The sequence below is a fragment of the Gouania willdenowi genome, chromosome 6 (assembly GCF_900634775.1).
Source record: "Gouania willdenowi chromosome 6, fGouWil2.1, whole genome shotgun sequence".
Lineage (NCBI taxonomy): Eukaryota > Metazoa > Chordata > Actinopteri > Blenniiformes > Gobiesocidae > Gouania > Gouania willdenowi.
This window is the reverse complement of record NC_041049.1, coordinates 29,355,439-29,381,184: the sequence shown is the minus strand read 5'-3', so window position 1 is coordinate 29,381,184 and position 25,746 is coordinate 29,355,439. Positions and strand designations below refer to the sequence as shown.

Sequence of the window (25,746 nt, the reverse complement as noted above, 5' to 3'; positions counted from 1 at the left end):
CACATGTCATTACAGGCTATTAAACTTATTGAAATCATACCAAACATGCTTAATATGGTTAATATTTCATTTCATATTTATACACAGCAGAAGCAAACATGCAAGATCACCTGTTTCACAGTGAGAAATATGGTAGATATACTATACCGTCTAGTCTTTGGACAGATTTTGCACAAGAACTGACATTTCTATCGTCAGAACACCCTGTTTGTCAAAACATGCATGTGAGTAGGGGTGTGAAAAAAAACATCGATTTCACGATACATCGCGATTTTTTGGGTGCCGATTTTAAATACATTTTTCTTTTTCTTCAACTCGATTTAAAAAAATAATAATATTTTTTTTGCACTTTATTTTCCTCATACTTTTCAGCTCAGTGTGTTCAGTGACTTAGAGCACATATGCAATATGTATGCTGCAGACATTTTATTTTAATCTGTTCAGATCAGTGTTCAAACTCACACAAAAGGATACATTTTTACTTATTTTTGTGCATTTGTCAGTAACTTAGGGTACTTTATCCTTTATGTTCTAACTTACAGTGGTTACAATGCTTTCAATGTGTTGCAATGGTTACTTGGTGCACTTGATTTTATGATGGCAGTGTGTAATGCCTGCAATATTTATGTATGCACAGACATTTTATTTTCATCTGTTCAGATCAGTGTTTAAACTGACATAATATGATGAATTATAATTTTAATAATAATAATAGAATAATAACAATTTTCTAATTTTTGTGCATTATCAGTATCTCAGGGTGATTTATCCTTAATGTTCTCACTTACAGTTGTTACAATGCCGTCATTATGTTGTCAGTGAAAATTAGCAAAAACACTAATAATAAATAATAAATAGGATGTTTTGAAGCAAATAGTTTTGACTCAATTGGTCCTCTGAATGATCAATATCTTCTGATGAACATACACAGCAACTTGAGTTTTCATCTCAACGTTTAATTTTGATATTAACTGGGTAGAATATCGGAATATATCGTGATAATATTGTATCGTAATCCCAGTATTGTGATACGTATGTTATTGTAACATCCTTGCCAATACTCACCCCATCAAAATTGTTGGCCCAAAAGTCAATTTTCAGCTTATGGACAAAACATGATGTTGTAATGATATGCACGCGCTTGTCTGTTTACGAGTCAATGTGTCTGCAGAGCGTCCGTATTTCAATACGTCTGATGACTAATACGTCTGATGACTAATACATCTGATGACTAAAGCGTCTTCAAAGCGAAGGTTGAGACGGAGTATGGAGTGAAAACAATGAGAAGTTCACTCTCAAGTATGATTTATGTTTCTGCATCGCATCTGCGCTGTAGCTACGTGTAGCACTCTGCTACTTCACCGCAGCCTGACGCGTGGCTAAAAAAAAATCCATTGGATGCAGGGATTCGGGTTTAGGGTCAGCCCACATCCTCTGCACTTCATTGCAACTGTACCAGTCAGTTGTACATTATTATTTAATGTAGGCTGACACATAAGTGGGGTCAAGGTAAACTCTTATTTTATTTTATATTGTGCATTGTTGGAATGTCAGTACTAAATATTTTTTTTTAATACTATATTTTTATTGATTTATTATTTGAAGTATTAATATTATTTCATGCAATTGCTATATCATTTTAGCAAGGTTAGTAATAATAATAATAATAATAATGCATCATGTTTATATGGCACTTTTTTGGACACTCAAAATTGCTTTACAGAATTAAGGGATTATTCTTTCACTCCACACTTAGTGGTGGTAAGCTACTGTTGTAGCCACAGCTACAATGCAGTGGTACTAAAAATTGGTATAATATTTTTTTTGGTGTTTCGGTTTATGGCCTTGATTTTTATATTTTCGGTTTTTGGTTTCAGCCAAGATATTATCTTTCCGTGCATCCCTGTTATATTTCAGGAAGGGGAATTACATATTTTGCTTTTGTTTTCCTCTTTTATTGAACTTGAAGCATATTTTTATGCAAGTGTCTATTTGTATGGTTGCCGTACTGACAGCCCCCGGTGCTATTGGTACGGTTACTGGAGTATAAGTATGTAGCGTCATAGGGTTAGGGTTAGGATTAGGGTTAAGTTATAACCCAATATCGCAACAATTTTTATGGTTAGGTTTAGGGTAAGATTTAGTCTTAGTCACGTGACCCAAACTGGCCAATGACTGACCAATCACATGACCTAAACTGGCCAAATAGGGGCGCTGCGTACAGATAGAATGTCAGTATAGTGATACTTCAACTGTACGGATAGCCACTGCCTATTTTTATACTTAAAAACTGTCACATGACTTTTGGCACTCATTTTTCTGCCTTGCAGATCCACACACAAATACCAGTAAACTGTCTAAACCAGGAGTTCTCAACTGGTCTCACCCTAACACACACATTTTACCACGGCCATTAAATCGCAACCAATTTTTTTTTAGTTATTCATCCAACCAAATTTAGTTTTTTCAAAAATAGCACATATATATCATCTTTTCTAAAAACATAAATCTATATATTTTCCTGTGAAACATGCATTTCACAGAATGCATGCCAAAAGAAAAGTTTCTTTCAAAATAAAATACAAATTCAATTTGAGAGACATTGAGTATTTATTTATTTTTGACCAGCTGTCCACGACCCACCCAGTACAGGTCCGTGACCCACTTTTGGGTCTCGACCCGCCAGTTGAGAATTGCTGGTCTAAGCAATGTACACTTTTTTACTTTATTGAAAAAACAAATGGAATTGAAGGCATGTTTCTTTGTAAGTGTAAAACATGCTGTATTTGTTTGATAGGCACCTTTCTTAATTGCTGAACAAAATGCATTAATCTGTGAATGATGTTTTGTATCTTTAAAGTTTAATTGTGAATCAATGGGTGTGAGAACAACATGTTTTTTATGTTTGTGAGGTTTTTGTATTATTTAGACTCCATAATTATTATTGTGTCATATCTGAATTATTCACCATTATTAGAAGAAAAAGCCATACAAGCAAAGTGATGTTGTTGTACACATTAATCATAGAGTTGATTATGGGCCTCTGGCACAGCGTAGAAGCCTCTGGGCTCAGCAGAGCAATTCACCGTGTCACTGATAGCAGGCTTTTGATCTTTGGAGTAGGAGGGAGAAGCCCTTCATGCGTGACCCCCTTTACAAAAGCATGGCTTTGCACCCTTAGCGCTTCAACCTCTAGCAGCTGCAAGCAGTATAGCACCACGGCCATTATTAAGTAATTAAAAGTCATTTCAGCTAATGGTGCAGCTCCATTCCTGCACAAAGCCACATGCTAATCTAATAGAGAAGGAATTAATTATATTAGGCTGAAGGGGCTTTACTAAATTGTGAAGTTGATTTCCTGATTGCTCAAGAAAAAAAAAAAAGTGAAGCAGCAGAAGAAGCATTTAAAGTGTAAAACGATTCTCTAGTTGGGAACTGAGTAATTTTCACTTTGTAGGGCAGCTGATTCAACCAGTGGTCTCCTTTCTACCAGGCCTAGAGCTTTATGTTCACAAAATCAGGTGATAGTGAAGCTCATCCTAAGCATTGCTTCCAGATCAGACATGAGCACCTTCGGCCCTTGGTCTAGTTTCGTGCAGCCCCCCCTAAACAAATTCGCAAACTCACTCACAAAAAAGGCAAGAAAAATACACAGATGCTAAATATGAGAAAAATATATAGCGTGGGTGAATAATTCTACTCTGAGATTGTTGATTGTCTCACTCCTCTTTTGATTTACAAGCACTTCTACAGTCTGCAACTCCTGTTATTATATTGGTTGATTATATCGGTGGATAGTGATACTTACATTTTAAAGCTGATCGGCCAATACCGATAATGATGGGGCAATAATATCATCACTATTACAAAAACAACACAAAAGAAATACAAATCAACAAGAAAAATACACAAAATTAATCCAAAAAAGACACAAAATGACTACAAAACACAACAACACATTAACCCTTTGTTGTTTCCTGTGATAATGCTCAGTTTAGTCATTATTCTAAATGCTAACATGAATGTTGACAACGTGACCCTCATATCAGACAATCACATTTTTGTGGCTCCGCTGTGATCAAAGATTTCCTCTCCTGTGATTGAACACATGTCCTTAAAGTCCAAATGGAGTCATATTTTATTATCCCTGATATACTGTATTTATTAATGCTTTCCAACGTCACAAAGATTGTATGAATTTGAACATTAAGTGCCTGCCTGAAAGATTAACTATAAGGGACATCGGATTCTTCTGTTTGGTCTGACCATAAACATGACCTAGTTTTTAATGTATGAGACAGAATAAAAAGAGCGCTGGCAAGCCTAACACGAACAATGGTCACATTTTTAAAAGGCTTGAATGGGCAGATGGACATGCACTTAACAGCAAAGGGGAAGTGGCTGATCATGTCTTTTCGCTACGTCTAGAAGTAAAATCCTGTAGCGATGTTTAAAGCAGATTCAGAATAATAGTATAATCAACACAGGAAATCTCCGGGCCATGTTTTTGCACCCAGTCAACAGAGATAGACTTCAAATATTGGTGCACTGATGAAATCAAATTGGTTTGATGTGTGTTCATGCATCAGGAGATTACTAAGCATAACCTCTATTAGGTTCCTAGGAACTATTTCCAATGGTAAAAACAAACGGTGCAAGGAGACTGGGATGCATTATTTTTCTTAATACAGTACGAGCACTGACAGCTGAGCTTCCTTTCCCCGACATTTGCATAATCAGGTGAAAATAAAAAGACAGAAGTGACACTCACGAGAGAAAAATCTACCCAGACGCGTTTATCAGTCAGCAGGGACAGAGCTCTTGTCCTTGTCTTTATCTGCTGACTGAACTTGTTCAAGGACTGTGTTCAGGATGGAACTCTAAGAAATCCAATTACTTTGAGAAAAGTGATTAAGACCTTTATTAGAGTGTTAATCAATCGCAGAAACCAAGTGAGATCCCACTGGGTCTGTCAGAGCGATGCCAGACCTCCCACAACTGTGGCATTATCTACTGACACCAAGACAGAAAACAGCCCACATCGGAGCACTAACCAAATTATCCACAGTCATTTTAAAGCAGCTATTAGAAGCCGACACTCAGTAGATAATTGTGTGGGAGGGTAAACTTGGAAAGCTGCAGGACAGACACTAAAGCATCTGGAGTGCATTAGGACTAAAGTCCTGGAGGTTCATTCCACAGAAAGCTGTGAAGCTGCTGTTTGCAACAACACACTCTAAATAGTGTGTACACTAAATATTTTACATGTTTATCTCCATCTTAATGTTGAATCTTGCATTTTAATGTTGCTCTATGGACGTTGTAGGTCTGCTTCTCGGAGAATGATACAAAGTACTCGAAATGTGTCCTCAACATTGTGTAGGACCTACTTGTGAGAAGACTTCTGTGAATGCAGTTTGCCTATTTACACAGAGCCAATATTTTGTTGGACACATAATTAGTCACAACTTCTATTTACGATGGTAATGGTGTAACGAAGTCTGTGGCCAAACATGTATATATATATATATATATATATATATATATATATATATGGGCGATATTGTAATTTTCTGTCACCAAAATATAAAACTCGATATGACTTGAATCTCACAATATTGCACAGCCCCACCATGTTTAATTATTTAAACTTACAGTAAAACCAATGATGTCAATAGTCCCTGCAGCAATCCCACCTCAGACAATTGACCACATAATTCAATTCCATGTGAACTAGGAGGAAGGTGTGAGACTGTGCCTTCAAACCAATTATTCAATTATGCAATTATTTCAACTAAGTGTTCAAAAATTAAAAGCCATTGAATTTGTCATTATTATCATTTTTAAATCAAAGTGAGAATAGATTATGACACAACAAGAAAGTCAAGTGCAACCTTTTCTCCATTCTGATGCAAAGATAAATGATCATTTCTACCATAAGGTTTGTGTTTGTATATCGTGTGCTGATGAGACAGCGCAGTTATAATTTGTGTACCAGTTTAGCGGTAATGGGAAACTGGTGGAGTCATTGGGAAACATGCTTGTGAAGGAAATGGCACGCTCCGCTTTTAGCATCTTTCACTCCTGAAAAATGTAGTTCAGCCTTTGCGAGGGTCAGAGAGCAGAGAGAGCTTAACCTGGATTAACCATAACAATGTTAAGCAGCTGGTGCCTCATTATGAACTCCCCATGACGCGTTACTGGTGCGAACAGCACTGCAACATCAAGAACACACTGGCTAGACGTGAGGAGTCAACACTCTGACCAGTCCAAGCCAAGCTGCATATGCTAACATTACAGCTGCTGTTGTCCTAAGATCCATAAACTGGGTTATTGATGAACAAATGAAATATCATTAGATTTAATGCATGATTGAATTAGTTGAATGTGAAATTCCTCCAACCATTGTTTACAGAACTAAACTAGTTTAGTTCAATTTAAGAAAAACATACACAAATTTGGTGTACTCAAAACACGTAGAGTTTGAGACGTTGAGATTCTAGCATGCTAACTCTCTCTACTTTCTATTGCTGTTCTTGTTCATCTTCTTTTCTTAGACGAGATGCAGCAGAAGTCTTCCTTGTAGAGTGTGTGGACCATTAACAGTCTATGGTGTAGACCAGTGGTCACTAACTGGTAGACTGCAGTCCGGTGTCATGTACTGAGTGCGCATCGTACTGAGATTGTATATGCACACATGGGCACTACCAGAAAAAAAATTATAATTGAATTTTGTTTATTTTTGTTTTTTCAAAGTGAACGGAAACATGTTTTATTTGTTTATTGGATTAGAATAGGGTTAGGGTTAGTGTTGTGTTCAAGACCGCACTATCCGAGACCAAGACTTGCCCGAGACCAGAATCCACCGAGACCAAGACAAGAACAAGACTTTCGGGAGCCGAGACCGAGTCAAGACCAAGACCAAGACCAAGACCATAAACATTTTTTTTTTCAATTTAAAAAAATCTATAAACAAATAAAATTATGACAAGGTTCAACAGTTAAATAACATTCTCTCTTTAATTTTAGTTTATTTTAAATACATTTGACGGACAAAAAAGGTGCCTGCAAAAAATTAACTAATATTAAAACTACTACTGCTACTGATAAATTCACAATTATTCTCCATATTTTAAAACAAGATTTTTATGTCTGCTGAATGTACAGCAAGTGTTTATTTTATTATTTCTGCCAAGAAATAATGATTCTTGATTCTGATTCTTTGAGTTGTGCAGGTCAACAGGTCACAGATTTCACAAGATATTTTTTTTTTACTTTGAAAAAGCCTTTACACAGGTTATTTTATTAATTCACTTAGTTGATATAGTTTAATTTGGTTGCTGTAATATAACTAGGATATTCAATTAACAAAGGTTTCCAGCTGTAACTGTAAAAGTGAAACTTTCTGAAATAAAACTACAAACAAGTTGTCATCAGTCTAAAAAACATAGAGCTACAGGTAGATGTGAAACTAAATAAAACAAACTCAAACCCTGGAAAAGTCATGTGACAAATTAATCAATAGTTCTTGTTGAGAATTATTATTATTATTCTGGATACAGTGGAAACAGAAACTATAAAAAATAATTATATTGTGAACCTGTTTATATTGTGGGGAACATATTATATACATAAATGTAATTAGAGTCTAAAGACACAAAAAAACACAACTTTAAAAAGAAAATAGACTAATATAAGACGACCCGGACGACAGCCAACACTATGTAATAAAAGCCTTAAAAGACATGGATATAATGAAAAGAGTGGATGGACAGAGGCATAAACATGCAGAATTTCCCACGGACACACACGGACTTATTAAACACACACGGACCTCAGTAAACACGGTAAACGGAACAGGCTGGCACTAGGACCCAGAAGCAGAGTAAGTGCGTCCCCTATCCAGCCTTCACAGGCTGTAATATCATCAGTTTATCATTTTACCAGTTGTTAGAGCTACTGTCTTTACCAGGGAGATAATATTTATTACTGGTGATTGTTTTCTGGAGTTTTACTGGGATTTTTACCGGTGATTAGTTCATATCTCCCTTGCGCTCCACGGTCCAAACTGACACCGTAGCCACACACGTATGAGTGTCACACACGTCACTCAGTCACATTAAGGAAGGTTGTGGTCATTATACGGGGTGGATTAAATAATGAATAAAGGATTGTTTTATTCCGTTCTTCTCCGTGTTATTATCACATTATAAAAAAGTTTAAAAATAGCAGGAATTAGTGCTGGTCTCGAACGGTCTTGACGGAAAATCCCAAGTCCGGGCAGCCTGAGTCCAAGACAAGACCAAGACCTTTAAAATTTGGTCTCGAGACCAAGACCGGTCTTGACCACCACAACACTAGTTAGGTTAGGATTGGGTTGGGTTAAGGTTGTAATCTCAGTACAAAGGTAAACTCAGTACATGATACTGGGTCTGGACCCACAGGTCGCTGACATGAACCTACAAACAAAACAGTTTTAAACTAAAACCTAATGTAGCGCTTCTATTTTTAGCCTGCACAGCTATTGCAGTCTTTACGGTAGCGGTCTAGCGGAAAACCAATCAGATGCGAGTATCCTGCAGTTTTGTCATTAAAGTTTTCCTTTGCAAACACAGTCCATTGGTATTCTACGGATTTGGCTTGTTGAGTTATCAGCTGCATTATAAAGAAACTGTGACTTGCGTCAACGAGTGTGTTAGACTTCTCCTTAACAAATCACCTACAGCATTGCGTCCATAGTTCACTCCATTTTTTTTAATTTATTTGTAATTTAGGTGTCATTTATCTTTATCATCAACAAACCTACAGCTTCCAAACAAGTAACAGATGGATTCTCTCAGGACACCAAGGTAGCAGGTTAAGTTAATCAATCCAGACCAGACCTGGCGACACTTTCCATCTCCTCAACATTTGTCTACTTTTTATTGTTTGAGTTGTTATCTGAGGTCAAGTGATTACGCTGTGCAAGAACATTAGCACAGAATGGAGCTTGTGGTAATTTAACTGATTCCTATTGTGTCTAAATGGTGGAAAAGCCTCTAATCCAAATGTTTGCAGCAACAACAATTACAGACATTCCATTCTCGGAAACCATTCGGATTTCCAATCCAATCTCCTGAACCGTAAAGCACGTAATAGAGAGCAGTGTGTTGACGGATTCATACGATGAAGACGTGCTGTTATCTCACCTCACGCTGCTGTCATTCTGAATTAGCTGAGAGTGGCTGATTTAACTGACCCAGACAGGGCAGCTTATAAATAATTAAACACTACTTTATTCCCAGGGTGGCTGTGGTCACGACCCCCGTAACAGAATTAAAGACAAATTGTTGCATGATGTGCAACAGAGGGCTGAGCAAAATGAAACATGAAAAGAGGAGTGTAAAAGAGCTGGTTCATCAGTGTGTCTGTAACCAGTCGTACAAACCTCTGGACCGTTCAGCAAGGTCTGCGTTAAAGCCTTGAACAAAAGCAAAGAGAAAAGCAGATGCAAGCGCTCCTCCCTAAACCCACAATCCATCCTGATAGGCACGTAATGAGAAGCAGACAAGTGTTCACACTACAGCACATACAAATCCCTATTCATTATTCATGGGAGATTTCCCTCTTCATTAAGACAAAGGCACAGCCCAGCAGACAAAGTGGAAAGAAAGCTGCTCCACCATAGTCGTCAAGCTAACTGCTATCCAGTCAGAAAGGGGAGCAGTTAGGCTAAATACGACCTTCAGTTTTGATACTGCAAACACATTAAGAAATGTCCTAATCACCACATTAAAACCAAATTCTTTACTCCCCAGCACTATCCAAACCAGGGCTCACCAACACAGGCTCTAACTGGAGCCAAGGGTGCTTTCACACCGGTTTAGTCCTGGACTCGATCCGAATGGTTGGAGGACAGCTCATATTTTATCACCTTGGTGATCCGCTCCAAGCAGCCTCTGGTACAGTTGCATGAGCTAAACCACTTGAAGGAGTGCTACTGGAGCAGAGACTTCTCTAGGCAGAAAAACAGAAACCTGAAGGAGAAACTCTCATCAATGGGTCAAAGTGGGTGCTTAGGAGCACACAAAAACTTATTCCTTCTGTTTGTTTCTTCACAACATTCAACAAGTTGCCATGCTTTTGGTGGTTTTAAAGCCCTGTTTGGCACCGTTGCTGGCGCTACTGACTACTCACAATATGTCATTGCCAATACTTTCTGTGTTTGATCTGCTCCGAGAGCGGTTGTGTTCACGGTGCTCATAATCGCACTAGGCTTCGATTGGAAATGCTCTCTGCCCGTGATTGACATGTAAACAGACACGCCCACATTGGTGAGCATTTCAGCGTCCTTCCCGCAGTACTATGTATGTATTTTTTACAGTCTTTGTATGTACCAGCAAATGCCCCGCCCCCACGCTCTGTCTACTGTTTATAAAATAGCATGAGCTCAGCTACGGAGTGGGTGGGAGGTCAGTGTCTCGTCTATAGACAAACCTCAAATACTATGTTTTTGGGGTTCTTAGAAAAAATGGAGATGGGTGAAAAATTGCATGACATGGGACCTTTAAGAGCCGACTCAGCATTTCAGCGCATTTTGTAGTGCACACGCAGGAGGAGGGAGGAACAGAGGGGGGCGTGGGCGGGAGGAGACATGAAAGTATCTGATTGGTTCTTTCCATTCGGACCGAATGGCAGGGATTGGTTAGAGTTTTTACAGGATTTCAGATGCTACAGAGATCTGTTTTTTTTACTTCCTTTTTCTCAATACATAATGTATTGACTACTCTCAGAATGGAAGAACTGTTTCACCCAGAATAATAAAAAAGTGCTTTTGAACAGGATTGTGACATATGTGGTAAAGTATCACCGATAAGATTTAGTTAGAGATGCTGCAGGTTGGGTGTCTGGTATACTTTTAATAAACAAATATAATATAAATATATATAAATGTAAATAATTTTTTCAATTGTACAAACATGTTACATATTTACCGAGAGTTAAAAGTTGTTCATTAGTGACTAAGATAGGAACATGATGGTTTAAGAAGTGGTCGATTGAAAATAAAACAATTACATAGATTCAGAGAAATAAAGAGTTACTACTGAAGTATGTCCTACCTTTTCAAGTTACTGTCTGTCATCCTTCATTATTTTTCCCTCTAATTAAAGTGAAAATGTGACATTTTTAAACAGAATGATCTCAAGGGAGATTTTAACTTTAAAAATTGCCCTTGAGATCATTCCATACCTTTGAAGTATGTCACAGTTTTACAAAGATCGGTGACCCCTGATCTAATCTCTAAACATTTTTACCCCAACTAATGAACGACACTAAATGACCACTTGTCTATTTGTTTGATGACTATTCTTTTACACACTGCCAGTACTTCCGGTTCTTCAACCAGCTGAAGATAAAGCTGATAAAAATGACTGCTTGTTAAGTTTTATTGGGGTTGTAACGACCGCTGTCATGCTGTTTTATTTCCTGCATGACCCTTCACCAAAAGGTCAGAGCTTATGGGAACATGAAAGCTGATGGCTGCCATATAGGTGGGAAAAATAACCGATCTGCAGAACACATGGCGTACTACAGAACATGTGTGCGTAGCTGTGTCCTGTTTTACATGTTGTACATTGGCGGCACACCCTCACATCCTAACAGCACATGTTTTTAGCAGCGTGAAAGCTTTTCTTCTTCGTGAGTGATTGATGGTGTGTGTCATTGTGAAAGCTAGCTGTGGGCTTTGTGCTAAGGCTGAGAGGTTAGAGAGATTACCTGTTGTTATAAACGTGCAGAGGTACAAGCTCAGACAAGAAATAAGGCTCCTCTGTCTGAAACACGCTGCAGAAAATTCAAGAATGTGACATAGCTTTGCCAGATGTAATCAAAACATTCTCGGGTGCTTTAGTTTATTCATAGAAAGCCATCACTGTGTTATTGTAACACATCATTGTGTCAAAATGACTGCCGTGCTGATAAAGTGCAATTATTGCAATAATCGGACTTGTCATCTCAAGAGCAGAGTCGTATCCATTAAATGATTAGATCAGTGAGGTTCATTTCTTACATGATGCGTGTGGTTTCAGCACTTTCTATGAAGAACATTTGGCAGTTTAGTGAAAGCTAGACAGTCGGAATATCTATACGTTTTAGCATGAAAATAATTTTTGTTCAAAATTAGTTTGCAGGCAAGATTAGCAGTATGACATTGCTAAGCTGGAAGACCATATCAAAAACATTACAAGATAGATGCAGTTAATTTGGTAATTATGTTTGACCAACAAGTTTGAGAAAGAGATACCCTGATGGAGCTGCCATTCCCTGTTTGGTTAGTTTTACTTTGCAGAAGTAGCCTCGCTTTGCCAAAACAAAAACAGAAAAAACTACTTTATTCAAACAAGGAGCAGATAGTAAATACACTGATTATTTATGGAAATCAGTATATACTGTATGCTGTTGGCTAATAATATGATGGCACAACAGCTAGTTCAGAGCTGTCAAACTCATTTTAGCTCAGGGGCCAAATACGGAGCAGTATGTGGTTCAGTTTGCTGCAGATTCTAAGCAGTAAAATAAGGAATTTCAAACGTTATTGTGCTCGAGTTTGCGCTTCCACGTATACATGATATGTCAAGTATTTAAGACGACAATAAAATCAGATCCAATTTTGTAAGCAATTTCATTTATGGTGAAAATATTTGAGAACAATTTTCAGAATATTAATACCAATGCCTGCTGCTGAGCAATTTATCTGGTCCAGGCAATTTCAGGCAAAATTAGGCAATTTATAGCAACAAACAGAGTGTAGGAAGATGAAAAATAGGGTGGGATTCTCATACGCATTTTACATCATTTAAGGCTTGAACTCACAATTTCTCACAGCAGTTATAGTGCTGTGTGTCACTGAGCTCATCAGCTCATGGAAATGTCACACGTAGCTTCACTAATCGACTAATCCAGTCAGCTGTTAGCGTTTAAAGGCAAATTTGAAATGGCTGTCAAAAATTCAGTTATTAAGACAAAACTCATGAAATACACAAATTGCATGGAGACAGCATGAAGATGTTGGCAATTTGTTTTTAACAATGATTTATATGTTCCATACATGAAGAACTGATGTTTAAAAATGCAATTCTTGCATCATCTACAATTACATTTATTTTGAATGGACATTGAAAATGTATTCAGTGAGAATCTTTAACTATATGTTGACATTACCATTTACAGTCCAACATTTTGATGCACTGTAGGCTCAATTTTTGATCAATTAAAAATCTGTGTAGTTTGGTTTGGTGTAATATGAGCAAAAATTGTGGGAGAAGATAAGTTTGGGGTGATAGACTTCATAATTTGCAATAGGTCTGAATATACAAAGGTTTCTTCAGTGTTGAGGTTACATCGTGATGAAAGCCGCAAATCAGTAACACATGTGACATATGTGGTTGATTTGTTGTGAATTAGTAGTGAATGCTGCAAAATATTTAGGAATATTGCCTAGTTTTTTTCAACTGAGGCAATCTGGCATATATGACTGGACCTTTGTGGACCCCACCCAAAAGAAAGACTTGCAGGATAACAATAGCTTACGCTGTCCAGCATCTACATACAGAATTAATTTCCTGAAACGGAAAAGGCAACATTTCTATAATAACTTTTAAATAATTTTCTTCAAACAAAATCCAGCAGAAATTACAATCTGACACTGAACACAGCCTCACATGCATATTTTGGGATAATGTCATGCATTTACACGCAATTTGTTCCTGCAAACGGGTGGTCAATTTTTGCACAAAATAATTTGAGCCGACATGACAGACGTCAATTTCTAAAATGGAAATAGCTTTATGACACTGACTAAACCCTCCCCCACATGTTTTGGTACAATGTCACACATTTCAACCATATTTTTCACTGTGAAATTGGTGGATCTAATGTCTAGCTTTAGCAAACGTATCAAAGGGCTGGACTGGCATGATCTCAGTGGGTATTTGTTCTTTCTGCTGTGTATAAATATGAAATTAAAGACAATAGTTAACTCCATTACCCATACATTCAGCATGATTTTAGGAGGTTTAATATGACATCTGATTAGGGAAAGATGATTAAATGGAAACGGAATTGGTTCAACTTTGAAATAGAAACCGAGGCTTGACGTCACATGAACCGAGTTCTGCACAGTACAAGTATTTTATGTAACTTACTGTAGGAGAAGTTGAGACGAGGAGTGACGTCCTTTTCTGTAACAGCTGAATGAAAGCAACCAACCAGAAGGACGATGCATGCTGGGAGGCAGAGCACAGCCATCGTCCACATGCCTCCACCACGCAGCCAACACGTAGCAGTGCCTCTCAGCTCTGGAGGAAACTCATGTGGGTCTTTGTATCGTGGGTTCAATTATTTCTTCTCTTCGTCCTCCAGCACGAGGCGTCCTAAATGAGCAGTCAGGACACTCCTCCAGGGCTGCAGATGATGATAATGGTTTAGATCTGTGACCACAAAGCAGTGCAGGAGTCCTCCAATGATCAGCCCCGCACCACAGGTCCCTGTAGACCTAAAAAAAAAGGTGCAAAAACTACTTTTAGATTTAAAATTATTATAGATTTATTGTTGGTGTTAACTTCAGACAACAAATGATTCAAAAAACAAGAGAATATTTTAAAGCATTGTGAAGTTGGATTTGGAAAATTAAAACAACCATAGGCTATATTGTTTAACTTCACTTTTGAAAGTGAAAAAAAACCAATTTTTTTTTTTCAATTGGATAAATTTTGCTCATTCTGATCATGATATGCTACAGAATATTGCAATCTGAAATGTGAAACTTTGCTCAATATCTTTTACATAAACAAATACATTTCTGAATGACGATGCAAACACAAAACTGGGCAAAATAAGGCTTATCTTGGGAACAAAAGAAAAACCTACTTTTTTTTGCAGGTGGTTTTTCACACCTTCACAATCCATTTTATACAGCTGACAAGAACAGTGTGTGAATAGAAAAAGTGAATTACAGTCTTAGAACAAGGGTTCATCCCAAATTCTTTCAGATGGTGTCGACCAAAAATTTGGCAGCTTTCATCACAGCAGGAACACAAATATGTGATTTTATCTGATCTCAGAGTGCTGCCAATTGTGTGCGTCTACCCATCACCAGCTTTCAAGCACAATTCATACGAGGCAATATAGGAAACGTGCCTTGCTCAAGAACACAACAATGACTAGGGTAGAGCGGGATTCCAACGACTAACCCTTCGATTATTGGACGACCTATCTGGGGATAATACAAGAACTACAGACTCCTCTGCTCTTGTTTCTTCTGGATTATGGAGTTTTCCTTAAACAGTGGTACAGAGGGAAGGAACCCTCACACCACGGGATACTTTGATTTCCACATCACACACAAACTCCCCAAAGCAGACAATGGGTGAAATGTCTGTTGCTGTGTACAGATCAGTGAAACCAAAACTCTGGCTGTGTTTTCCAGTGAGGATTTGACACTGACAAACTTCTTTATCCACAATGTCTGCAGCACTCTTTGCAAAGACATTTATATTAAACCATAAGACAAGTATTAAACCAGCGGTGCAGTTACATGCCAGGTACGTAGCATATTTGAACTCAATGTAGAAAGGCATGAAGAAGCACGCAGACATCAAGGAGAAAATGTGGAGGCTGCGGCTGCAAATGCTCCGTCACAGCTGCCAAAGGAACCTCCTTGTCAAATGCAACTGCAGATCCAGTTTCATGTCAGGTATGGCCATTACCCTCAAAATACAGAGAGAGAAAATATTTGCTGGTTTCCATTGGGGGAACTTGACTTTTAGTCAATAAGCAGTCTGAAGCATGTCACAAACACAGACATGGCCAAATCTGAGACGGACGATAAGAGGAAGATACAACGAGACAATTTCAAACCAGCAGATGTGAAACTTCAGACTATAACCAGGTATAATCATCAGCAGAAAGGAACGAAAAATATTCACATTATGCTACAAAAAAAAATTAAACCAGAGCAGACACAATGCTGCAAAGTGACAATGATACTAATGACAAAAACAGAAAGACAAGAAACCTCAACATAATATTAAAAATGAATCTTGCTGGAATTAAAAACAGAAAGAGTTCAAGCTTGTTGTGGCGATATTTTATCAGATAAATCAAATAAAGACATTGTGTAGGCATCATTAATCAGTATATTTAAAATATTTTGCTCTAAAAAATGATGCAAAAGGTTGCACAATAGCCACTCAGAAGTTTTTTTATCTCCACTGTGAACAATCAGTTTGTTGATGTTGGAAAAGTGTTGCACGTTGCATTATGGGATATGAAGTCCCGTAGACAAATACATAGAAGCCTCTTTATTTCATTCATACTGTCATTTATTGTGTTTCTTTGTCAATAAAAAGAGGACAGTGATTCTGACACCATTTTTGTTCTAGTTTGTTCCTGGTGTTCTCCGTCATATCATGTCACTCAGCAAGACATTCATTTTCGGCCGGCCTCGGATCTTTTTATGTTAACCTCAAAATAAACATACAACATTGTTTTTCCACAACTTTCAGTCCGTGAACATACCAGAAATGTGTTGCAGAGTCACTTTGGCAGATTTATTGATCTATGAGGCCTACACCATGTTTGAAAATTCTTGTCTCCAGCAGCTTTAAGATATTTGAAAACTATCTCCAGATGGCATTAATATTGTTGGAGCCTGAATTCAAAAACATCTCACGTATCATATATTTGGGTTGACAATGGTTTCTAGAACAAATCTTGGTTTGAATGTGTCTGAATGAGGCCTGTTTGACTCTAAGGTTTATATAGACAGTTTGAACGAGAACAAGGAGTCCTCTCAGGGTGTGAAAATCTACATTCAGTTCAGCGTTTCCCTGCATCATGCACAGAGTGAATCATCCCTTTGACTCTCACACAGACTGGACAGTGTGCTCTGCTGTGGATCACCTCTCCTATGTCCTGCTTTCTCATCTCCTCACGAACCCTGGAGAGGCTTTCCTTCCATTTTCCTCCAAGCAGCAAATCAGTCTCATCAGTGAGACATTTCATTAGTCAATCAGGCACTTACAACAACTTAGAATTCAAAGGAATAAAACTCAGACCTATTTGTAAGATGATAGAGTTCTAAATGCAGACAGTTTGTATAGATTTGCAGCTCAGCACTGAAACTGGACCACAGCGTGATTGAAAGGAGTGACTGGTCCAATGCACCTCGGACCATAATCTCTTTCATAGTCTTGCATTACGTGTTACAGTTCGAATAGTGTACTGTCTAACCTGCTGCGACTAGTGGTCCAGTTATTATGACTGCATTCGAATGTTGCACTGTTGCAAAGACAGGTTTAGCTGTAGGTGCAGCTGAACTGGTGATGAGTTTACCTTGTGACTGTGCGGGGTTTCGTGCATAACAAGTATCTTCCGCTTGTTCTTGGGCTGGTCATTTTCCAAGAGAACTGATTTGTCAGGAGGTGGTGCTTTTCTCCTTATACATCTTATCCAGGATAAAACCCGCTCTAAACCCGGTTAGTTGTTCAGCGTGAGTTGCTATGGGGATTTACCCTGGTAAGGAGTTAACCACCATCGTAGTACAGGACACATAGAATAAACCCTAGAAGTCAGCGCAAAAAGAGGAAATCCAGCTTTGTAGTGCAGGCCCAATATGTTTGAAGTCAAATTACAACATTAATGAATCAGGAACAGTAATAAATGCTTCTCCTTATTATCTAATTAATGAAGTTGATCAATAGAAGATTAGTCATTTGAGTCTGGCCAGACCTTCAAAATGTGTATGAGTACAAGTGCTAACATCATATATATATATATATATAGTCAACAAACCTTTACAAATTGTCGGGACATTCAAATCTAAAAACAAGAATGTGCTTTTATTAATGACGCATAGTTCAAAATTAATCAGCAACAGCTTTAAAGCCCAAGCAGTGAAAATAAATTGCCAAAAGGGGACGAGACTGTTAAATCTGACTGTGAGAATTCGTCACATGGTGGAAACTGTTTCATCTATTCAGGGTTACAATCAGCATGGCATATGCAGAATAAACAGAGCATTTCAAGTAAAAGAGCTTGAGTACAAGATGTGGCCCTCTGTCTAAATTAGTTTGGCCCCCAAAGAAAATGAACAAATGTCTCAACAAACACAAAATTCCACCCATCCATTTTCTGACCCGCTCGCTTTTTATTTTTTAAAGGACAGCAAAAATGCACAACACACAGGACACGTACATCTTTAAAAAACACGCAAACTTACAGAAATGACAAAAATACACGAGGACTACACATGTACAGAACAATAACAGAAAAACACACAAAATGACAACAAATATACCCAAGACATATGAACCAACAATAGAAATTTACAAATTGACCCCAAAAACAAAGAATGACAATTATACTCAACAGAATTATACAACAACAGAAATACACAGATAATGACAACTAAAATACACACAACTACTCCTAAAACTAGCAAAAAACAACCAAACAAACAAAATGACTCCCAAAACACACAAATGTATACAAAACAACAAAAATACACAAATTACTTGTCATTATTCTAAATTCTGACCTTCATGTTGATCATTTGACCCTCAGATCAGACAATCCCATATTTGTGTCCCATGTCATGATAGAAGCTACTCATGTGAACTACACAGTAAAGTCCTTTTAGTCTAATGCATGTACAGAAGCTTTCTGGCATAGTTAAAAATATGTTTATTGCCCCATATGGCAAAGTCGTACCAATGACAGCTCCACTTTGAGTATTATAAATAGCAGTGGATGGTCTGCAGCTGAAACAGGTGGCACCATGCTAACGTTTGTTATTTGAGAAGAGTAGGAGGGGTCAAGGCTCCCTGAATTCCACACACACTCTGTTGAGTGGAAAAGTGTTGACTAAAAAATACGACCTTTTGGCATGAAACCACCTGAGCACATGCACAAGTCTGCCACAGACATCACACCCTTCGGATAATCCAGCTCACATGCCCCTGCATTCGCCCGCCAACCGATCACAGCTTCCCGTTTGGCGCCCCTCCATACCCGCATGCAGTTGAAGGATTTTCAGATATGCCATAAAGCAGATGTGGGGGATATCTTCAGACAGGAGAGGCCTAAAAGGAGCAGCACGCCCACAAATATGGGCAAAGTGGCTGATTTCCAACAAGCAAAACTGTGTAGGTGTACCCTGCTGACACACTGAGCAGTAGTTATACTGCCTCCACATGCTGTTGTGCAACTGCTTATCCAGGTCTGCATGCACGCACCTCCATCAACCAGGCTCTAAAGACCTATTCATCTAACAGTGTGCCTTAAAACATAAAATCAATCCTTTAAGGGAGATTGTATTTGATTTCAGTCACATTATCAACATTCATGCCAGCATTTAAAATAATGACCAATCTGAGCATTAATACAGGAAACAGCAAAGGGTTTGTGTGTTCTGAGAGTCATTTTGAGTCTCTGGAGTCCTTTGTTTTTTCCTGTGATTATTGTGTATTTTTGTTGTCATAAATTATGACCTACCTATCTTGACCAGGCTTAAAAGAACCAGGCTTACAGATCAAAGCCTGCTTTATCCAAGCCGTCTCTGACCATAAAGCCTTTTCCATTTCATCAAACTCTTCTCAGCTTGAAAAGCAGCAGCTCAGCAAAGACAGCTGTTACTGTAATATTTTAGTTTTTAACTTCAGGTACATAGAAGTTGGTTGGTTTTTCTCATGGGAGTTGTGGCTTTAGTTTGTTTTGTTCCCAATAATTGAAGCTAGAAGCTACAAACTGTATATTGGGACATGGTGTAAACGAAGGGTGGAAGAATAGATGTAGACAAGCATTTTTTAATCACCTCTGTCCCTGGACCCTACACAAGTGGTCAAGTTCACATCATTACATATGTGAAACCTTTCCAGTTCATTCCATTCCACACAAAGTTCCTTAACAGATGTGGTCTGTCACCAGGCCTGCTATCATCACCAATGCCAAGGTTGCTGAAATAGGATTAAATATAGTTTTAGCCTTAAAGGGCGGTATTATGAAAAAAATCACTATATAATGGTTTTTGCTATACATCCCTTTGGCCTTGAAAAATTTCTGTTTCTTCCCTCCCTTGTTATTCCACATTTTGTAAAAAGTCAGCTCCAAACAGGCGAGTTGGATTTTCCCTGGTACCTTACATCACCTACCGGAAACTCCTCCTCCTGACAATCCTGGCTCCTCCTACCCTATAAGAACGTGAGCTCCTCCCTCTCAAATTATCTTACAGCTAAAACAAAAACTGCAGTTTAATATAGAATATATATTATACTGTCATATATGTAAATGCAAACTGCACTACTGGATGCCCAAACTGCACTACTTTTTCTGCTGCTTCTGTCTGCAGTCTTTGCGATCGTGTCGGGAGTCACTGCTTGGAGCCACGGCCCCATCGTTTATATCCAGGATCAGTGTAAACAATAGGCTAATGCTACATTAGCCTATGCAGTGAGACTGAGGAGGAAACAATGGGGATGTTGCGAAGCGCCGAGCAAGGAGGAGAAGGTATCAGCCTGTCCTCCTGTCCGTCATCATGGGGAATGTTAGATCTATCTCCAATAAGATGGACCAGCTAGTGGCCCTAACTCGGCATGAGAAGGACTCCCGGGAGGCAAGCCTGCTGATGTTTATGGAGTTGTGGCTCACAGCGCTAACACCGGACTCGGTTGTGGAATTGGACGGCTTCCAACTTTTACGCGGTGACAGGACGAGGGAGAGAGGTAAGTGGAAAGGAGAGAGTCTGGCTGTGTTTGTGAATGATAGATGGTGTAATCTGGGGCACATCACTATCAAGGAGCAATTTTGTAATAAAGACATTGATGTGTGTGCTGCACGGCGCACACATTTCACAAAACAGTATTTGTCTAACTCAAAATCACAATAGCAGCTTAAATAGCCTTGTGTTTTACTGTAATGTGCAGTTTTTTGGCTGAAAACAATAACAAGAGTGTGCGCATAGCAGAAGAAAATCGCTGGTGATCAGCTGTTGCGTGGAGTCAGCGTCTACAGACACGCCTATTCATGAATATGCACAAGTAGGCAGCAAATCAGCCCGTTTTTAGAATTGCTCAGAAAGTCAGTTTTTCACAGGGCTAAATCTCCAGAAAATAGGCAAGTTTGAGAAAATAAACTTCAAATACTATGTTGTTGGGGTTCTTTTCAAAAAAAGCATAATACTGGACTTTTGAAATCTTTTTTAAATAAGCTTTTATTCCATGACTGTACTGTTTATATTGTTCTTCAAGTACTTGTGACTTTATTTCATGTTTTTTATTTGCTTTAAGTTTTTCATATTGTCTATGAACTGTAAACTGTAACTAGTTTTGTGTGCTGCAACCTATCTTGATCAGGCTTAAAAGAACCAGGCTTACAGAGCAAAGCCTGCTTTATCCAAGCCGTCTCTGACCATAAAGCTTTTTCCATTTCATCAAACTCTTCTCAGCTTGAAAAGCAGCGGCTCAGCAAAGACAGCTGTTACTGTGTATGAATCTAAGGTTGAGCTAGCGCCCACCCCCTGGGACCCGGATAAGTGGCAGAAAACAAAACATTGTAAACCTTACTGTAAACCTTCACAACTCATACTATAAATCTAAACCAGAAAAAAAGCCTGTTTACCCATCATGAATATTAAAACAATTGTTGGACCTGGTAACACGTATAACTACTACTGGTTCAGAGTTGATAGCCAAACTGCTTAATTCAAATGCTTCTGTGCACAAAGACGGCCTGATCACTTCTTTAGTCTTGTGTCATCTTTAAAAGCTCTAATGTGAGCAGGAAATCCACTCAATGTCTTTTTTTTTTTACTGAAAATCCTTTAACTTTCTTAAACCCTGAAGTAAGAGGATCTGCTGATTTCGAGGAAATGTCCTATTTCTTATAACTTTTATCAATAATCAGTTTACCATTTGCCATGCCGTTTTCAGAGAAAGGAAACACCTGGGTGTTCTAAGGATATTAGATATACCTTACAGGAAGAAACACTGGAGGATAAAGTCCTTTTTTGTGCACTTAATCATGGTTAACGACATTAAAAAAGTGGTATATGTCTAATCTTCTTCAATATGATTAAAAACTATTGCATTAAAACTATCTAATAATGACTGGGTTAAAAGAGCATTATCCACTCACTGAATGTCATGCCTGGGCTACCAGATATCATATGTCTGACTCCGAGGACACTGCTACTGTTTATTCTATGAGAAATATCCATGAAAGACCCAATGCTGCTGATCAAAGGGTGAACACAAAATTCACTTCCTAAAATTGAAATGGTAAAATTGGTATTATTTTTGTATTTTTAAACAAATTCCAACAGAAATTGCATTCTTACATAGAATTTATTTGTAAAATGTGCCCGGTAGTCAGGGAGACGGAAATGTCATTTCTAACACAAAATGACCCAATATGTCTTCTGAAATGGAAATAGTCAAATGACACGGTGGTGTTGTAGCACTCAACATCGATCTTGATCTCAAGAACACATGTTAGGTCTTGGTGTTGCCTCAGACTCAAGAGCAATTGTACTGGCTAGACCAGCACTGATCTGCTATTCTTCAACTGTATGAATGTGATAATAAAAAGCACTTGGAACTGTTCCTGATTATTGATGTTGTAAATTGAATTTAAAAATTAGCATGAGCTCACTGATAGTTCGGCCTCCTTGGAAATCTTTCCCAGTGCCTTATGTGTCAGACATCTGCAAAACCTAGACAACTCAGTCCATCTTTCTCGTCAGGAACTCTATTAACTGTAATAAGTATGTTTGGTTTGATTTACAGGAAGTTTAAGTCTGTAATGACATTTGATTAGAGAAAGACAATAAAATGAAAATGTATAAACTGAGTCTGCTCCTTGAAGGACAAAGGGAGAGCTAACGGAAGTCAAACCGTAAACTTAGAGTTCCTTCTTGAATTCTTTATGATATACATACAGTTGCACAATGCCAGTGTTGAGTGCATACTGTTAAAGGGTCTGTGCTTTTATGGGGCTGCTGTATGTAGGTCAAGCCTGTTTAAACACTTCATCCCGTTTGAATGGTCTCCACTTGTTTGCTGTTAATTTTGTTCACATTTACAGGATTCAAACATCAGCTTTGTTGGAGCACGCCTGATAACAGGCACCAGCCTCAGGTGCTTGTTGTTCTTAGCCTTTCCTATCACGACTGACCTGGTGCCTTTGGTACATAAAAAACACTGTAGTGGTTATTGTTCGTCTACAATCGTCAACGAGTTACTGGTCACGTATAAACTAATGCAACACTTGTAAATGGAATGGATGATTCATAGAGCTTTAAATCATATCTTTAAAATTGTAATATTTAGATTACAAAATGACCACATGCCATACTTTGATCATAAATGTGAATGAAAAGCATGTAGCCAACACTTATTGTAGTATTTCTGAGTTATGACACCGTTGGGGAGGCCAGTCGCACCTGTGTCTCCAGGCATTCACTGGTGAGCCCCCAAAGATTATGCAGAAATAGATCTGAAAGCATAGTTTGTCACTGGTTTATTTTCCTTATCCTCTTTATCCTGAACAAAGCTGCACGGCCCTGCTGGAGCTGATCAATGCTCAAATCAGACATTCTCATAATCCACACCTATTGGCCAACTAATGCACCACATTGCTACCCTTTTCCTAATACTGAAAAATCATTATTTCATTATCTATCTGTACATGTTTCAACTTTAATTGATCACTGACACTCATATTGTCCACTGTTGATTGCTGTATGAAAACCTTCAGGTCTTTTTACACTAAATCTAAATCAGGCTCAAACATCTAATCTAAGTAATTAAAACTCCTGGCATTATTTGTAGGGCCTCAGATATTCCTTTTCAAAATTGACCATATTCCGTGTCAGGGTTTACCTGTTTAGGTGTCACGTCTGCGTCTCGTTACACTTTTCCTTTCTCTTTAGATGAGTTCATTGGCTATTAAACTTCCTGAAAGCCTACCAAACATGCTGAATAGGAGTCAACTACTGCTGTCAATTTACATTTGATGTTTTTCTGATATTTTACAAAAACAGGATAGTTACGCTGAAATCACATAAGTTTACGTCACTAGAGCCACTTTAGCCACACTGCTAGACCCTCAGTCACCCATTTAATGGTAAAAATATCATGGTAATGTGTGATATGGTCCAAAAGCATTGTTTGTGAAACCTTTAATTACCGCTATCCAATCAATCATCCTCACGTTTTGCACAAACTCCTGTGCAGCTGTGATTGGACATGCTTCTGCTGTGATGTGTCACCATGTAAATTCAAATTTGAATGCATTCATAATAATCTGAACCACTGTTCATTTTAACAGGACTTAGTATTAGTGATAAACTTTTGACTAACTTGTGACTTAGTTTTAACCAAACTGTCGTCATCAGGACTATTACAGTTACAGTCCAGTTTTAGTCAACTAAAGGACATTAAGATTTTAGTCAATTATAGGGATACAGATATCGTCGACTAAAATATAAACATAGTGTACACATTTTTTAAAGCTTCGATTACCAGTAGTAGTTTGATTGCATACATTCCATTAAAGAAACTTAGTTGTGATTGAATTTCGAACCACATGAACATTATTTAGTCAATGAAAAAAAAAAAAAAAAAAATATATATATATATATATATACATTTTTTTTTTTTTTTTTGTTATTCATACTCTAGTTAATGTCACTTAAAATATATATATAGAAATACACACTTCAGGTGAAGGTCTGCATTCATTTTCAATCCCAGGATAACATGATCATTAGCCTTACCATAACATGCAGCGAGGGATTTTGAGCTTGTGGAAACGTGTGATATTGTTCCAAAACATGCAAATGAGGAATTTCTGTGTCATGTTGGGGCTCGATTTTAAATAGAGAGAGAAAAAGAAGTGGGTTAAATTCATTTTACCATTTCAAAGCGTGGATTCCGTTTTTTCTGTCCGTTTTTGCTGATTATTGGAAAGTCGGAGGCCCTATACTTGTTTCACTACCACATTTCTACGTTGCTTTGCAAATGTGCCACCGATCCTCATGATATCAAACCTTTTCATTTGGCCTCTTTTTTTGGCAAAAAGGGCACATTACAATATCTTTGTTTGGGACAGACCGTTCTCTTTATCTGGGGTCTGAGAGCGTGGTACCCCCACCCTCCCCCCTCCCCCTCACATGACGTGACCTCACTTGGTAAAGATCAATGGACGGCTGCACATTCCTCACTCAAAGTCTTTAGCAGTCACTCAAGCCATGGCATCCTGATCATCCAAGCCATCCTGGGAATCCTTTAGCACGCTGATATTTGGGGTGAATTCCAATCATTGACATTGAATATCCAGGACGACCAGATCTGACCCATGAGGGCAGGGCATCTGTTTGACCATACGGGTCAGACCCAGCTCTTGTCACTCAAGAGTTTCAGTTTATTGGCCTCTTTTAGCCCAATTTGTCAACTTGGCAGATTGTTCAGTTTAGGTCATTTTTCAATTTTTCTCTATTCTTTTATTCTTTCTCACTTTTCTCACTACTTTGTACCCTGGGAACTAAACCTCGTTGTATTTTATTTTTAAACATGAAAATCCTTCCTATTTGTTCATAAATCTCTGCTATTCGCTTTACGAACATGTGCATTTAAGATGCAATCAGAAAGTGCTGACATGTCCACACGGCTCCCAGCCCTCAGAGTGGGATGCGTGTAGGTGGGAGCTGAT

At 38.2% G+C, this 25,746-nt stretch overlaps 1 protein-coding gene across 2 annotated transcripts in view; it reads right to left on the bottom strand.

The window, feature by feature from the left end:
• The window catches only part of sema4ba (sema domain, immunoglobulin domain (Ig), transmembrane domain (TM) and short cytoplasmic domain, (semaphorin) 4Ba), a 66,350-nt gene that overhangs the window by 22,302 nt on the left and 18,302 nt on the right, over positions 1 to 25,746 (bottom strand). For both annotated transcript variants that reach the window (XM_028451142.1, XM_028451143.1), the window contains exon 2: positions 14,184 to 14,533. In XM_028451142.1, the coding sequence (XP_028306943.1) occupies positions 14,184 to 14,295 (112 nt within the window). In that variant the 5' untranslated portion in view covers positions 14,296 to 14,533. The remainder of the gene's footprint in view (positions 1 to 14,183; positions 14,534 to 25,746) is intronic.